At 48.9% G+C, this 17,571-nt stretch overlaps 1 protein-coding gene across 1 annotated transcript; it reads left to right on the top strand.

Moving 5' to 3' along the window:
- Positions 1 to 6,487: 6,487 nt before the first annotated feature.
- LOC120992432 (THAP domain-containing protein 1-like) lies at positions 6,488 to 16,786 on the top strand. The gene is made up of 3 exons (XM_040421412.1): positions 6,488 to 6,674; positions 8,565 to 8,655; positions 15,179 to 16,786. Exons 2-3 carry the CDS (start codon positions 8,588 to 8,590, stop codon positions 15,945 to 15,947), a joined length of 837 nt encoding a protein of 278 aa, XP_040277346.1. The 5' UTR covers positions 6,488 to 6,674; positions 8,565 to 8,587; the 3' UTR covers positions 15,948 to 16,786.
- The last annotated feature ends 785 nt before the right edge of the window (positions 16,787 to 17,571 follow it).

The following is a 17,571-nucleotide window of genomic DNA, read 5'->3' as shown; positions in this document are numbered from 1 at the left end:
TTTGATGCAGATGTCATTGTGAGATACACCCTTAACCACCCCAGGACCACCGTATGCAGGATTGCGTCCTGGCGGCGGCCCTGTTATTCCTCCTGGACGCGCCATCTCGCAAGAGGCGAGATTTCCTGTGAACGTGCGCACACAGGAGCGCGCGTTCACAGGAACCGGAGGTAAACGAGTGGATCTGCAGCCTGCCAGCGGCGATCATTCGCTGGCAGGCTGTAGATGCGATTTTTTTAACCCCAAAAAGGTATATTAGATGCTGTTTTGATAACAGCGTCTAATATACCTGCTACCTGGTCCTCTGGTGGTCCCTTTTGCTTGGATCGACCACCAGAGGACACAGGCAGCTCTGTAAGTAGCACCAAACACCACTACACTACACCCCCCCGTCACTTATTAACCCCTTATCACCCCATATAGACTTCCTGATCACCCCCTGTCATTGATCACCCCCCTGTAAGGCTCCATTCAGACGTCCGTATGTGTTTTGCGGATCCGCAAAACACATACGGACGTCTGAATGGAGCCTTACAGGGGGGTGATCAATGACAGGGGGGTGATCACCCCATATAGACTCCCTGATCACCCCTCTGTCATTGATCACCCCCCTGAAAGGCTCCATTCAGACATCCGTATGTGTTTTACGTATCCACGGATCCGCAAAACACATACGGATGTCTGAATGGAGCCTTACAGGGGGGTGATCACCCCATATAGACTCCCTGATCACCCCCCTGTCATTGATCACCCCCCTGTATGGCTCCATTCAGACGTCCGTATGTGTTTTGCGGATCCGCGGATCCACGTATCCGCAAAACACATACGGATGTCTGAATGGAGCCTTACAGGGGGGTGATCACCCCATATAGACTTCCTGATCACCCCCCTGTCAGTGATCACCCCCCTGTAAGGCTCCATTCAGACGTCCGTATGTGTTTTACGGATCCGCAAAACACATACGGATGTCTGAATGGAGCCTTACAGGGGGGTGATCACCCCATATAGACTCCCTGATCACCCCCCTGTCATTGATCACCCCCCTGTAAGGCTCCATTCAGACGTCCGTATGTGTTTTGCGGATCCCAAAAAATGGGAAAAGTTGACTTTTAGAGAGATATTGTCAAGAGGGTGTCAAGAACCACGCCTGACTCCGTTATACCCGGGGTCAGGAAGTCGCAGCGGTTGGCTGCACGCTCTATGTAAGATAGGGCTGTTTCCTTATTGCAGCTTTCTGGGTTTGCTTTGCAAACCCTTTTGGCTCACTCAGGGATCCGTAGCTCCTTCTCCTCAGCTGTTCCTTGTCCAGCACTCCTAAACCTACTTATATTCCCCTCTCACACTTCTCTGGTTGCCAGATATAGAGCTTCCTGCCTGGACATCTATTCTGACCCTCTGGAGCTGTGTTGCTGCGTTCTCTGGTAGTTGGTCCAGAACGCTACCCTCCGGATCCCTGTTGGACCTTTGTGGTCTATTGTGGTCGCCCATGTGTTTGTCTGTTTTGTCTGTCCTCTCCCTGGTGTTTCCCTCTTAGTGACAGTGGTGCGGACTAGCGATCCCAACGGCCCATTCACTATCTAGGGCTCATTTTAGGGAAAGCCAGGGTTTAGGCACGTGATTGCCGCACGGGTGAGGAACCCGTCTAGGGACGTCAGGGCAGTCAGGTGCCAGCCGCAAGGTGAGTTAGGGGTCACCACCTTTCCCTCTCCCTTGGGCAGGGCTTTCCCTTTTTCCTCCCTGTGCGTGACGCCGGTCATTACAGATATTTCTCTCACCCAGCATGGGTATATGTAAAAATACACCCCAAAACACATTGCCTTACTTCTTCTGAGTACGGCGATACCACATGTGTGACACTTTTTTGCAGCCTAGGTGCCCAAAGGGGCCCAAATTCTAAAGAGCACCTTTAGGATTTAACAGGGCATTTTTTACGCATTTGGATTCCAAACTACTTCTCACGCTTTAGGTCCCCTAAAATGCCAGGGCAGTATAAATACCCCACAAGTGACCCCATTATGGAAAGAAGACACCCCAAGGTATATCGTGAAGGGCATAGTGAGTTCATGGAAGTTTTTATTTTTTGTTACAAGTTAGTGGAATACGAGACTTTGATGGCCGGGGCATCACAGTTTACCGTGCGCATGCGCCAGCCCCGGCCTAACTTACGTTCTTGCCGTGATCACAGCAAGAACGTAAGTTAGGCCTGGGCCGGCGCATGCGCACAGTAAACTGTGATGCCCCGGCCAGCTTTTTGTTGCCTCTGGGCAGCCTGGCACACATGAACGATTACATGCTGCAGTGTCTCCGCAACGACCCCCGAGTTGCCCACATTCTAAATTGTGCTGATTACTGGGTGGCCACGCTGCTGGATCCCCGTTACAAGGACAACGTACCGTCCTTAATTCCGTCACTGGAGCATGATCGTAAGATGCGCGAGTACAAGCGCACGCTGGTAGACGCGCTGCTGGTGGCATTCCCACCTGATAGCGGGGGCACAGTGGAAGCACAAGGCGAAGGCAGAGGACGAGGTCGCCAACGCAGCTGGGGCACCGCCAACACCTGAGAAGGCAGGGTTAGCATGGCCAAAATGTGGAAAAGCTTTGTCAGCACGCCACAACAACCAGCACCACCAGCTGATATGGAACGTCTTAGCAGGAGGCAGCATTTGACTAACATGGTGGAGCAGTATGTGTGCACAGGCCTACACGTACTGAATGACGGGTCTGCTCCCTTCAACTTCTGGGTCTCCAAATTGGGCACATGGCCTGAGCTTGCCGTTTACGCCTTGGAGCTGCTGGCCTGCCCTGCAGCCAGTGTATTATCTGAACGTGTGTTTAGCGCGACAGGGGGCGTCATCACAGACAAGCACAGCCGCCTGTCCACAGCCAACGTGGACCAGCTCACGTTCATTAAAATGAACCAGGCATGGATCCCTCAGGACATGTCCATACCTTGTCCAGAATAGACATGTATACCGGCACTAACCAGTCATTGTTATACTGCAGCGCAATTGCTCATGTTTGTATTTTGGATATTTCACACTCTTTTGGAGTGTATCTTAATTTTAAAAAATTAAATTAAAACCAAAAACCTGTGTTGGCTATCTCGTCCTCCTCCACCGCCGCTTCCACCTATTCCGCTACGTCCACTGCCTCCTCAAACTCCTACTCCATATGGAACTCCACCTCATAAATCAATTTTTTCTTTTTTTGTACATGTTTTATTTTATATCATTTCACTTATTTGTCATTTACATTTTTGCGAAATTCACAAATTTTTGGGTGTATAGTACCACTGCTATACCTAGTAGGCCGGTTAACAAAAAAAAAAAATTTGTCAGTTACATTTTCTGGTGTGATGTACCACTGCTATAACTATTAGACCGGTAAAAAAAAATAATAAAGAAAAATTGTCAGTTACATTTTATGGTCAAACTCACCAATTTTTGGTGTAATATACCCCTCCTCTACCAAGTTGACAGCTTAATAAATTTCAATAATTTTTATTTTACATTTTCGGGTGACAATAAACAATTGTTTTCTGTCATAGACCCCTGCTCTACCAAGTAGACAGGTTAATTAATTTCTGTAATTTTTCTGTTACATTCTTTGGTTGACATTATACAATTTTAGACGTGAACAAACCCCTGCTCTGCATAGGTGACAGGGAATACAATTTCTGAAATGCTTCTTTAATTGATGCACGCCACCTCCTTTGATTCAATGCTTAAACTTAAACAAGTTGTACCACATTTACGCTATACTCTTTTGGCCAACATTTGCGCCTCAATAGCTTTTCCCACGTTTCTGTTTGACTCTTTTGGCCCACTGTAATTTGTCCCACATTTGCGCCTCAATAGCTTTTCCCACATTTCTGCTCGATCCCAATTTTATTTTTTTATACATTTATCTCCCGTAAATTTGGTCTCTTTTTCTCACGCTCCCTCTCCGGCCTGGAACCCTGATTCCCCGCCACCCGTGATCACCATGGAAGGCGCATAAAAGAACATCGAAAGTTGATAGACCAGATATCAAATTGGATCGTGAACATCACGGGGATGTGAGACATGGTGGGGCAGTAAGTATGCACACTCCTATACGAACTAACTGACAGGGGTCAGCCCCTGCAATTTCTGGGTCTCCAAATTGGGCACATGGCCTGAGCTTGTTCTTTACACCTTGGAGGTGCTGGCCTGCCCTGCAGCCGGTGTATTGTCTGAACGTGTGTTTAGCACGACTGGAGGGGCTCATCACAGGTTATATTTCCCAATGTTTTGGGGTGTACCCTAATTTAAAAAAATATAAATAAACTTTAAACCAAAAAGCAGTGTAGGCTACCTCCTCCACCGCCGCCACTTCCACCTACACCGCCACATCCACCGCCTCCTCAACCTCCTACTCCATATGGACCTGGTCCTCCTAGATCACACACGTTCGCACCCCACGGTCACCCCCCCCACACACATTTTCCTGCAAAGTTCACATCCCACACACGTCCGCACCCCTCCACTCACACACATGTTCGCCCCCACATTTTCCCGCCATGTTAACCCCCCACATGTTTACCCCCCCACACACACACGCGGACAACCCCCCCCAGGGTTGGTCGATATCAAAAATATTTAGACGATAACGATATTAAGAAATGTATCGCGATACCGATATATATCGCAATAAATACCTGTTTAAAAGAAAAAAAACACAAGGAGACGTTATACTGTAAGGGGGGCCTCAAGGAGACCTTATACTGTGTGGGGGCGGGGGCCACAAGGAGATGTTATACTGTGGGGGGCGGGGGCCACAAGGAGACGTTATACTGTATGGGGGGCCTCAAGGAGACCTTATACTGTGTGGGGGCGGGGGCCACAAGGAGATGTTATACTGTGGGGGGCGGGGGCCACAAGGAGACGTTATACTGTATGGGGGGCCTCAAGGAGAGGTTATACTGTGTGGGGGCGGGGGCCTCAAGGAGACGTTATACTGTATGGGGGCGGGGGCCACAAGGAGCCGTTATACTGTGAGGGGGCGGGGGCCACAAGAAGATGTTATACTGTAGGGGGCGGGGGCCACAAGGAGATGTTATACTGTAGGGGGCGGGGGCCACAAGGAGATGTTATACTGTAGGGGGCGGGGGCCACAAGGAGACGTTATACTGTAGGGGGCGGGGGCCACAAGGAGATGTTATACTGTAGGGGGCGGGGGCCACAAGGAGATGTTATAATAAAGTCTTGTGGCCACAGGCCACCATACATACAGTAATGTCTTCTTGTTGCTCATGTTTGGGGGACTCATGTGACTCATTATTCCCTAATGCCTGCTAATATAGATCAATGTGCTGACACTATTCTATGCTTTTTAGGGTCTCTCACTCACTCCTGTTCCTCTGCCTGGACACTCCTCGCAGGCCAGGAGTCGGGCGAAGTGGCGAACTCTTCTGCGGAGGGAGTCTGGAGAGACTTTTCCCGCGGCTGCCTCGCTTGTGTGCTCTGATTCTGACATGAGATGTCGGTGGGCGGAGATTTGAATATGGGACCAAGGAGGAGGGAGAGCCGGGGGCGGCCCGCTGCGGGAAGTAGTACGTTTGTAATTTCGTCATCAGAGCACACGAGCGAGGCAGCCACAGGAAAAGTCTCTCCAGAGACACCAGTACTCACACAGAGTTCGCCACATACAATAGAACCGGCCCGTGTGTGTGACGGACGGTGATGTCAGATGGTGGGTGGAGTCTGGAGACCTGAATAAGGGAGGCGGAGCAAGAAGGAGCCAGGAGCGAGTGGCGGGAGGGGAAGTAATGTGTTTGTACTCAGCGCTATGCAAGGTGCAGGGGCGGACGCAGATTTAGAAGCGGTCAGCGCACATGACCGCTTCGATGACATCACAAAATACTGCGGTAATTAGGAAACAGCGATATCGCCATTTTTTAATACCGCGGTATATCGTGAACACCAGTATATCGGCCAACCCTACCCCCCCCACAGGTACGCTCACCCCCACACACACACGCGTACGTTCACACCCTCCCCCCACACACGCGTACGTTCACACCCCACACACACACGCGCGCACGTTCACACCCCCCTACATGAGCGCGCGTACGTTCACACCCCCCACGCGCCCGCACGTTCACACCCCCCTACATGAGCGCGCGTACGTTCACACCCCCCCCCCCACGCGCCCGCACGTTCACACACACACCCCTCACACTACCCCCCACTCACATTTTCCCACCGCCATGTGCACCCACTATAGTCCCTCCTGTTCCCCCAGTGTAAATACCTAAGTGATAAAATACATTTGATTGGTCCTCTCTTCTCCATCACTCTAAATGAGGGGTCACGTGATTTCAGTATGTCACGTGCCTCCTTGACGTCACAAGGTCCCTCCGAGTCATGGGATTTCCTTTACCATATCAAAAAGCGCGCTGCTCTCCTGTTTCCGATCCACGTGATCCAGGAGTGCCACGTGATGTTGTGTCGTCAGCAGGTCCTTACCGGATATAGTATTTAGCCACTACCGTTGTTTCTTTTTTAAAGACGTGAAGCCCGTACGCTGACAGACAGCTGCGACTCCTATGTGCACAGAGCGCCAGAGCCCGACGGATGGGGCAGTGCTAGAGACGGAGGGGTCGTTACAGATGAGCTCAGGAAGTTACTGTATGGCTGGTGTCCGGTTCCTGTGAGTCCTTAGACTGCTCCTGTCCCATAGCTCTGTAACGCCTGAGGACCATTGCGGTTTTCTGCTCCGGCATTGACCGCTTTAAAACTGCATCGAAAAGGAGGCAAATAAATGTAGAGAATAACAGGACGGCATCTTCTCTTAAAGGGATAGGCCACTTAAAGGGATGGTCACCTCATTTATTTTGACAACTTTGTTGTAAATAGTGTTATGTGACTCTTCCTATTATATTGTTAATAGTGTTGACCAAACTTGTGTTATCTATGGATTCATCCACCACGGACCATAAGTTCTGGTCCCGAACCTTGTACTCTGGACTTGAAAACACAAGTCCGCTCACCACTAGCTGTTAATAGATCAGCAGCGCTTTCTTATTCTGTAAAGCCCCCCCTTTGTCGTTACTGTCAGACTGCACAGCAGTGTCCTCCTAAACATGGCCACTGATGGAGAAGCACATGACCTGACCGCCGGCCTCCTCGCATTGTTTTTCAGTGGGCGCAGTGGATGGACGTGTCCGGTCACAGGCCCCTCCATCTGCGACCACGGTTAGCAGTCCGTTCAGATTATAGTGCGGAGAAGGCGGTGCAGCACAGAAGACGTCGCCGCTGATCTAATAATGATGCGCTATTTACAACACCTTTTATAACTATGAAATGGCCGATCCCTTTTAAGAGAAGCCGCTCTCCTGTCTTTCAGCCTCTGTACTAGTCTGCTTGGTCATCACGGAAACGTGCAGTCCTCCGCTGTTATCTCGGGGAGCAGTTGCACCCAACACGACATTTTGGAAAGCAAGTTGGGTAGGCCGTAGCAAGAGCCACTCTTTGGTGCGTTGAGGGGGCCCTAAGTGGTGTCTCGATGTCCTGCTCCCTGGTGGTCGGCTGATTGATACAGGCCTAGAAATTGGCACTCATCACTGGGCTGAAACACTTTGTGGTCACACACCTGGAGGGGCATGATGCCCATACAAATGGGGTGCCAAGTCCACCTGAGAGTGGGAATCTGCTCTGTCTGAGTTGTTGGAAAAAGGAGGGTTATAAAATAAGATGATGGGAGTATAGATTCCTGTTTGGCGGCACTGATTGATGTAGAGGCCGAAGCATGCACTGCCGCGCCACGAAAACCTTGCATAGCATATCTATGCCAGGCTTTAGCAGAGCGGGCACCGGCAGGAGCAGTGATGTGCTATGTGAGCTCCTCGCCTCCACTAAAGCCTTGTGCTATGGAAGGCTTAAGCAGAGCAAGCGGGCACCAGTAGAAGCCCACATAGCACATTACTGGGCACCCCATGGTTAATACCTAGCAGCAGCTCCTTTGGCAAGTATCACAGCTTGTAAGCGCTTTTTGTAGCTGAGTCTTTCAATTCTTGTTTGAAGGATTTTCATCCATTCTTCCTTGCAAAAGTCTTCCAGTTCTGAGATTCCTGGGCGTCTTGCATGCGCTTCTCTTGAGGTCTATCCACAGATTTGCAATGATCAGATCAGGAGACGGTGAGGGCCATGGTAAAACATTCAGCTGGCGCCTTCTGAGCGAGTCCAGGGATGGGCAAACTGCGGCTCTCCAGCTGTTGTAAAACTACAAATCCCATCATGCTGATAGCTGTAGGCAGACTGGGCATACTGGGATTTGTAGTTTTACAACAGCTGGAGGGCCGCAGTTTGTCCATCCCTGAGCTAGTCTAGTGTGGATTTTGAAATGTGTTTAGGATCAGGATCCATTTGTAGAAGCCACCCTCTTTTTAACTTCACCTTACATTTTTTGGTGACCCATTTCTGTTAACATTCACAGTAACAGTAATTTTGACCAGGGGTGCTCAAACTTTTGCATGCCACTGTAGACCTGGTCATGGTTTTCAGGGGCCTAACTATGCTGCTTTGTCTTTATCCCTTGCAGACTTTGGATTCAACTTTGAAGGGATGACTGTCTGTGCTGCGAAAGGCTGTAAAAATCGTTTGTCAAAGGGATGCGGTAAACATTTTTTCAGGTGTGTGAATTATTACTTAGCAAAATGTTCTAAATTTTTCTTGCCCAACCTCAGATGAATCACCGTTCAGATATGCAAGTCCAGCAAACCTCCTGGTTCATTGTAGAAGAGGGTCGTTAGTGTCCTGAACAGGTGACCCTTGTCATAGATGCCTTATATGCCCTATTAAAAGGGTTTTCCGACTTTTTTTTATTTTTAACACGTGACCCTTCCTCTGCATAGGTCATCAGTATCTGGCCGGTGGGAGTCTGACACTTGGGACTCCGCGATCAGCTGTTTGTAAAGGCACCGGCGCTCCATCACAGCTCACCAAGCACAGTGCCGCAAATTGTTCAGCGGCTTCTGAAAAAGCTAATTGGTGGGGGTCCTGGCTATCGGACCGCCAGTGGTCAGATAGTGATGGTGGGTCATCAGTTTAAGAATTCGGAAAATCCCTTTAAAGACGACCTGCCACCGCTAAAACATGCCTGTTTTAATTAGGTATGTCCCGATACCATTTTTTTAAGACTGAGTACGAGTACCGATACTTTTATTTAAGTACTCACCGATACCAATTACCGATACTAATTTTAACAATAAAATACACACACATGTATTTTCTGACCACTGACCAACCAAATGGCCCAAAAACAGAACTATAACATTCCAAGGAGACATTATACTGTATGGGGGCAGCCACAAGGAGACGTTATACTGTATGGGGGCGGCCACAAGGAGACATTATACTGTATGGGGCGGCCACAAGGAGACGTTATACTGTATGGGGCGGCCACAAGGAGACGTTATACTGTATGGGGCGGCCACAAGGAGACGTTATACTGTATGGGGGCGGCCACAAGGAGACGTTATACTGTATGGGGCAGCCACAAGGAGACGTTATACTGTATGGGGGCCACCACAAGGAGACGTTATACTGTATGGGGGCAGCCACAAGGAGACGTTATACTGTATGGGGCAGCCACAAGGAGACGTTATACTGTATGGGGGCAGCCACAAGGAGACGTTACACTGTATGGGGGCGGCCACAAGGAGACGTTATACTGTATGGGGCCGGCCACAAGGAGACGTTATACTGTATGGGGCCGGCCACAAGGAGACGTTATACTGTATGGGGCCGGCCACAAGGAGACGTTATACTGTATGGGGCCGGCCACAAGGAGACGTTATACTGTATGGGGCCGGCCACAAGGAGACGTTATACTGTATGGGGCCGGCCACAAGGAGACGTTATACTGTATGGGGCCGGCCACAAGGAGACGTTATACTGTATGGGGCCGGCCACAAGGAGACGTTATACTGTATGGGGCCGGCCACAAGGAGACGTTATACTGTATGGGGCCGGCCACAAGGAGACGTTATACTGTATGGGGCCGGCCACAAGGAGACGTTATACTGTATGGGGCCGGCCACAAGGAGACGTTATACTGTATGGGGCCGGCCACAAGGAGACGTTATACTGTATGGGGCCGGCCACAAGGAGACGTTATACTGTATGGGGCCGGCCACAAGGAGACGTTATACTGTATGGGGCCGGCCACAAGGAGACGTTATACTGTATGGGGCCGGCCACAAGGAGACGTTATACTGTATGGGGCCGGCCACAAGGAGACGTTATACTGTATGGGGCCGGCCACAAGGAGACGTTATACTGTATGGGGCCGGCCACAAGGAGACGTTATACTGTATGGGGCCGGCCACAAGGAGACGTTATACTGTATGGGGCCGGCCACAAGGAGACGTTATACTGTATGGGGCCGGCCACAAGGAGACGTTATACTGTAAGGAGTCAGGACAATTTTTGAAGCCCCCCCTCCTCAGTATAATAGTCTTGTGGCCATCATACAGTAATGTATATTTCTTCTTGCCCTAATGCCTGCTTTTAGAGATCAATGTGCAGCTTGCAGGCAGGAAGGGAAGGACCAGGGCCATAGAAGACAGACACTATCACCTTTAGAGGGACTCGCTCCTGGCAAACACAGCTCTGCTGCAGTGAATGCAGTGGAGCAGACTGTGATGTAATTATAGTTATTGCAGGGACTCAGAGAATCGTCTGAGAGTTTATTAGTTAAAACGAATGAATGAGTCAGAGACTGTGTCACCCCAGACTTCCTGCTCTGCTACATGCACCCTGTACACACCCAGCCCTACTACATGCTATGCTAATAATGCCCCCCCTTTCCCCCCCGGACGGACTTACAGGGAGCCGCAGAGCAGGAAGCCTGGCACGGACTCGGTGACTCATTGGATTCTTTTAACTAATAAACTGTCAGACGATTCTCTGAGTCCCTGCACTGTGAGTCAGTGCTGGTTGCCTCTGATTGGTTGGAGGGCGGGGCGGAGCTAGCTTCCACTCTAGGCTCCAATTACACTGCCTGCTGCTGCCTGTGAAGCTGTTAGCTGTGCGAGGTGCAGGGGCCGCGGACGGACACATAGAAGCGGTGCACAGGAATCGGCAGTGGTATCGGGGACATTTGCACGAGTACATGTACTCGTGCAAATGCCCGGTATCGGTCCCGATACCAATACTGGTATCGGGACATCCCTAGTTTTAATAGCTACATTGTAAACACTGCATGAAGACTAATGGGCACATATGTAGATATTTATATCGTTAATCCTGGTGACAGAATCCCTTTAAGGCACATCTACAGACCTTTTTTCATAAGGTAACCCCTTTGAAGGGAAGATAGGGGTTTAGAGCTCTGCATTAGAAAACGCAACTCCAACCACTAGAAATATATATATTAGGGAATGAACACTAGTAGATCACTTTTTATTTTAAAAATGTCGCCCGGGCGTCCCCCAGGCATACTTCTACTGAAATTTGCGGCACTACATTGTACTTGCAGTAAATTTATTACCATGCACTATTCTATTTAGTTATTTTTTTTCCCATAAATTTGTCGCGGGTGCACCAAACAACTTCAGTCTAAAAACTGACCTCACATACCCCTACAATGATAAATTCTCCCCATTAACACTAAACTGTGTGCATATGTGGATAATCGCCTTCTTATTCTCACCCTCTGACTTGAACTGGAAGGGGGCATTTATTGAATGCAGTTACACCCGTTACTTAGAAATTTTATAGGGTACTAGCAGAAGGACCCGGCTTCACATTGATATATTTCATCTATTTGATGTTTGTGTGTCGTTAAAAGATATCGACAGTGACCTCTACAATACCCCGCCCCCTTAAAGGGGTTGTCCAGGTTCAGAGCTGAACCTGGACACCCCTCCATTTTCACCCCGGCAGCCCCCCTGACTTGAGTATCAGAGCAGTTCATGCTCCGATGCTCTCCTTTGCCCTGCACTAAATCGCACAGGGCAAAGGCATTTTCAGGAGTTCCGGTGACAAACCGGGCTCTCCTTGGGGCTGCCAGGAAGCCCGGTGATGTCACCGACACTGATGGGCGGGCTTTAGCGCTGCCCTATCAGAGCCGGTGACGTCAACGAACACACTGCCGGGAAGAAACCTCCGCTCGGCAGTGTTATTGTAAACAAGAGCCTGTGCCCTGAGCAATCTAGCACAGGGCAAGGGAGCACGAGCATGAGATGCTCCGATGCTAACATCAGGGGGGCTGCCTGGGTGAAAATATGGTTATGTTCAGGTTTCAGCTCTGAACCCGGACAACCCCTTTAACAGTATACTCTACAGCCCCTCACCCCTTAACACTGAAATGAAAAATGGCTGGGTTGTTATGGAAACCTGGAGTAAAACTGTATGTGGAAACTAAGGACCTGTGAGCGTCTATTGGCTGATAGCGGACATGTGACCATGTGTATGGCAGTTGGGATTTAAAGAGAGACTTGCAGGCTTGTATTTGCTAATGCAGGTCATTCTTTGGGAATATCTCAGGAACGGTACTTCCTAGAGAGCCGAGACTCGGGCTAAAACCTTCCCGGACTCCTGATGTACCTGTGTGCCAAATTTAGTGATTGGTTCAGTCGTCTGGTCGCGCATAAAGAACAGACAGACGTCGGGACAGACAGAAACTAATTTTATATATATATATTATACAGATGTTCTAATATTCGGGAACTTAAATTCTTGTATATTCTAATGCTATTGCATCACAGGACCATATTCATGCCTTTTCCCTTTTTGTGGTCAATACTTTTGTTTAACCAGCAGATGGTGCTGAGGCAATACTGATGCCACATTCATGCTCTGTAATTGTACTCCCCTAGATTAGGCTTCGTTGACATCTCGGTTTCGAGATCCGGCAGGCTATTCCAGCACAGAGCAGCCTGCCGGATCCTCTACTTCACTGCTTGATTTCCCCCCCCTTGACTGCAATTGTCACGGTCCCTCAGGTGACTGATGTCAGGAAATCAAGGAGATTGGCTGAGCGTAGAGGAATCTAATAGCCTCCTTGATTTCTCTTCGGAAGTGGTCATTACCCCTAACACAATCTTTTCTCAGCTGTTGCTCAGTGGTCATCACTTCTACCATTTTATAGTCTGACCTAGGGGTGGGCGATATAAATTTGTGCCACGATATTGATTTTGTGCATATCGCGTATATCGCCGGACCGCGATATGACCACAGAGTGGTAGTAAATGATCGCGCTCTCGGCGCGCACCATGCTCTCCTGAGCCAGCACAGTGGAGGGAGTCCCTCCCTCCCCACTGTGCGCGGCTGCCACTGGCCACTAATAAGAACAGAGTAGGAGGAGGAGGGGAGGGACTGTGGCCACTGTGCCACCAATGAATGCCTGAATACCAACGTAGCGTTCATGTGCCGACCATATCCCGTCCCCTATGACTGCACGCTGCGATCCGCCGCAATTAACCCCTCAGAGGTCGGGTGCTGGGAATGTTATCTATGCAGTGGCCACAGGGTCCCCCCCCCCCCCCCCCCCCCCATCATTGTGGGCAGATCCGATCGGAGTCCCAGCATTGGTAATGCTGGGGCTCCGATCGGTTACCATGGCAGCCAGGAGTCAAGCTACTGAAGTCCTGGCTGCCATGGTATGTTAGTGAGCAGCATTATACTCATGTGCGCCGTGGCCGCCGGTCGCTCCTTCTGTCTGTGCGGCGCATTGCTAATACTTATAGCATTAGCAATGCGCCGCACAGACCTATGAGAAGGAGCGCCCGTCGGCCACGGCACACGTGAGTATAATGCCGCTCACTAACATACCATGGCAGCCAGGACTTCAGTAGCGTCCTGGCTCCATGGTAACCGATCGGAGCCCCAGCATTACACTGCTGGGACTCCGATCGGAACTGCCCACTGCCACCAATGATGGGGGGGGGGGGGGAGGAGGGGGACCCTGTGGCCACTGCCACCAATGATTAATACCGGGGAGGGGGTGGGTTTGAGTTACCAGAGGGGGGCTGATAAGAGGGAGTGGCTGGGGGGCTCATGAGAGGCTGGGGGGGGCTCATGAGAGGCTGGCTGCCATGGTCAGCTCCATGCTGTTTTGTGCACAAAGCACAGGGCAGCAGGGAGAGTGTAAAGTCCTATTCACCCCAATAGAGCTCTATTAGGGTGAATATGACAAGGGTTCTAGCCCTTAAGGAGGCTAATAGTTATTAAATAAAAAGTAAAAAAAAAAAAGTTTAAACAACCCCCCCCCCCAATATAGAAAACAATATATCACAATATATATATATTGCATATCGCACATGCTTAAAATTTATATTGCAATATAGATTTTAGGCCATACAGCCCACCCCTAGTCTGACCCCACCCTTCTGACTATGCGGTAGATAGCTTAATTTGGGTTTGGCTGAGCTGGTGTGAGTTTGTCTCTGGTGTTCCTGCCCATCTGTCGCTACAGAAGTTAAATGTCGTGTTTTTTTGTGTTTGTTATATTCCCTGTTTGTATTTGGGCGTGAGACAGAGACTTCGATTCATCCATCTGGGGAGGAATGGGTTGTCTCTGGTCCTAACCTTTTTCCAGGGCCTTATATGAATATAAAGGCCTAGGTATCCTGCATATGAATATTCCTACCTTAAGGATCTAATCATATTGATAGATAGTTAGGGCCCGGATTAGGGTTGGTTAGGAGGTGACCTGTTTCTTCCCTAGTTTCCAGTCAGTTACTGTTCCCCTTCCCTCCTGTGTTCAGTGTGGTCGTGCCCCCCCCCCCCCCCCCCCCCACACTAATCATGACCGCAATGGGCTATGCAGGTGATCTGGCCGATTTCCAGAATAGATGCTGGGTTTTAGTCGAAACCTGACATTTATGCTGGAAAACAGCCAGTTCACCGCCAGACCAGTGGTGAAGTAGAGGATCCGGCAGGCTGCTCTGTGCTCTAAACAGAGATGGGAATTGGGAACGAGTCCTTGCCTCCAGGAAGCACCCATACTGCCGCACCTCTTAATATAGCAAGAAACATTAAATTTTTGATTTCTGGCTCCAGCTCCTGGGAACCTCACCAATCATGAGAACAAAGGGTCCGTGAATGGAGCAGTAGTATGCATGTTGGTCCACTGCTACATCCACTTCTATGGGAACATTATAGTGAATGATCTGCTATGAGTACACCTCTTTTATGTCTCATTTGCAGGTTTCCAATGAAAAATCCAGAATATCTTGCCAAATGGCTCGCAGTCATCCGTCGTGACAAGTGGAAGCCTTCAATTTACAGCAGACTCTGCAGTGATCACTTCACAGAAGAAGACTACATGCTGCGGCCTGGCGCCTCATACCCTTACCTGCGACTGGACGCCGTGCCTTCTATTATCAATGGCGTCCGTATTAAAAAACCGCCCATTAAGAAATCTGCAAAAAACAAAGATGCTGCCACTCTGCCAACTAACGTGTCTCAGAAGCCGTCGTCCACCGCTGTATCCATGACGCTAGAAGCTGTTATGTCTGTTGAGCACTCCTACTCGGCTGTCCCCAGTAATAAGGAGAACATCCGGACCCCAAAAGTGGACCCCATCCTTGTTAACCTGAGAAAGAAAAAGAGCTCGCTCCAGAAACAAGTTCTGAGGCAGAAGGCCAGGATAAGCAGCATGAAGAGCATGATCATGCAGCTGAGGAGCAGCATGCTGGACAGTGACCCTATTCGTCTGGTATCCAAGCACTTTAGCGGCCTAACTCTAGATCTGTTCAGACACCAGGTGCAGAAGAACAAGAAACCCAAAGTCATCCAGTTCTCCAAAGAGGTCCGAGGATTTGCTGTAACTCTGTATTATTACTCTCCAGAGGCTTATGAACTCTGCAGACAGGTCCTATCCTTGCCCGATCTAGCCACTCTGAGAAAGTGGATGCCATCTGTGGTGGAGAAGGCACAGACTGAAATGTTGATGGACAAAGTGGCCACAGATTAAATGACACCTCACGATCGGGCACTGTATGAGGAACCCATATACTGGTTTGAATTCCTTCGCTGCAATACCATTTCTTGTATTCTCCAACCATTACATGCCTCTATGTGCATCACCTGCATATGGCAGAGTATTAAACCTACCCGATGTCAGTGGCATCACGATGACACGGCCTGACAAGACCAGGAGACCACAGCAGCCGATCGTAGTCGGCTAGATTTTTAGACTCCATGCCTACTGCATTTGTGCCTTTTTGTTGCAGGTATATGCTTCTGACAGATGCCCTAAATGGTATGTTCTGATGAATGACACTCTATAGCATTAGTGGCATATGTCGCCCAGTGACTGGCATTGTAAAAAAAAAAAGTTGGTATACTGGCCCAACAGAGACCAAAAGAATTTTCTTTGGGTGAAGCGAGCCTTATGAATTACGATTAACATGTACGCCATTAATTTTTCTTGGACTATACAGTATGTTAAAGAGTAATATAAACACAAGACCAACGCTGACCCTCATGACTAAACTAGTTGGTACATGCAATACATATTGCGGCAAATTTTGGGGGCCAACAACTTGAAAAAATGAGTACCAGCTCCTACAGCAAAACACAGACCTGCAAAAATTTAAGCTCACAGGTACCAATACAAAAGATATACTTTATTGAATTACACTTCACCGTCCCAGTGGGACACTGGCTACATGTTCTATTATAATAACCAACAATTTGTAAACGTCTATCCATGTGGCTGAGTCTCATACATTACAACAATATATGCATGAAGGACAACAAGTCTCCACAAATGTTCACAGCAGTCCAAAAGCGAATGTCACAATAAGATATACTGCCCATAAAATCTATAGACTGCCCACTACAGAAAAGTAATGGCCATGAACCAGGAGAGACTCTCCTATAGAGCTGCTGTACCCCAACGTGCGTTTCAGCGTGCCTTCGTCAGGTTTATTTTTTTTGGGCTTTTACAGTAGGTTTAAGTACACTTCAAGTGACTGAACAACATGAATATCAGATAAGAATAAAGACATAAGTACGATCAAAAAACATTAAAATAAAAGTGATAAAGCCAGCATTGAAATATACCAATGTATAAATCCATATCTGACTCTACACAAGGATTGCTATTGGAAGGTGAGGTACGTGGATCTGGTAAAGTGCCAATGGCAAGGGAGGAGTTATCAAAAAACTTGCTTGGGCCGTAAGGTAAAGGTTTTGACTTTGCATCCAAAAATTTTTATTTATTTTTTAATCTTTAGGAGGGTCTGCTGTGTGGGTTTTTTTTTTTTTTCATGCAAATTTTGCTTTTTGCAGGGTGATGTAGTCAAAGTGCTGAACAAGGGTCTTTCTGTCTTGAATGGAGAAACAGCACGCTTTCTATAAAGGCCAGTAATTCCTGAAGACATGGCAGGAACACTGTCGGTCTATTTTATTCGGGGACATTGGTTGAGGTCTGTGCCCCTCAGTCTCGCTTTCTATGTAGGCCAGTTTTGCAGGTGAAGCTGTATGGGAAGTTGGCATTTCTGACTTTCTTGGGGAAACTGGTTTTCCTTTGTAAGGATCAATGCTACTATGAAACATGTCATCTTGAAGCTTTTTAAGTTCATCTTCACGAG

This window comes from Bufo bufo, chromosome 2 (genome assembly GCF_905171765.1).
Source record: "Bufo bufo chromosome 2, aBufBuf1.1, whole genome shotgun sequence".
NCBI lineage: Eukaryota > Metazoa > Chordata > Amphibia > Anura > Bufonidae > Bufo > Bufo bufo.
This window is presented reverse-complemented; position numbering and strand designations above follow the sequence as displayed.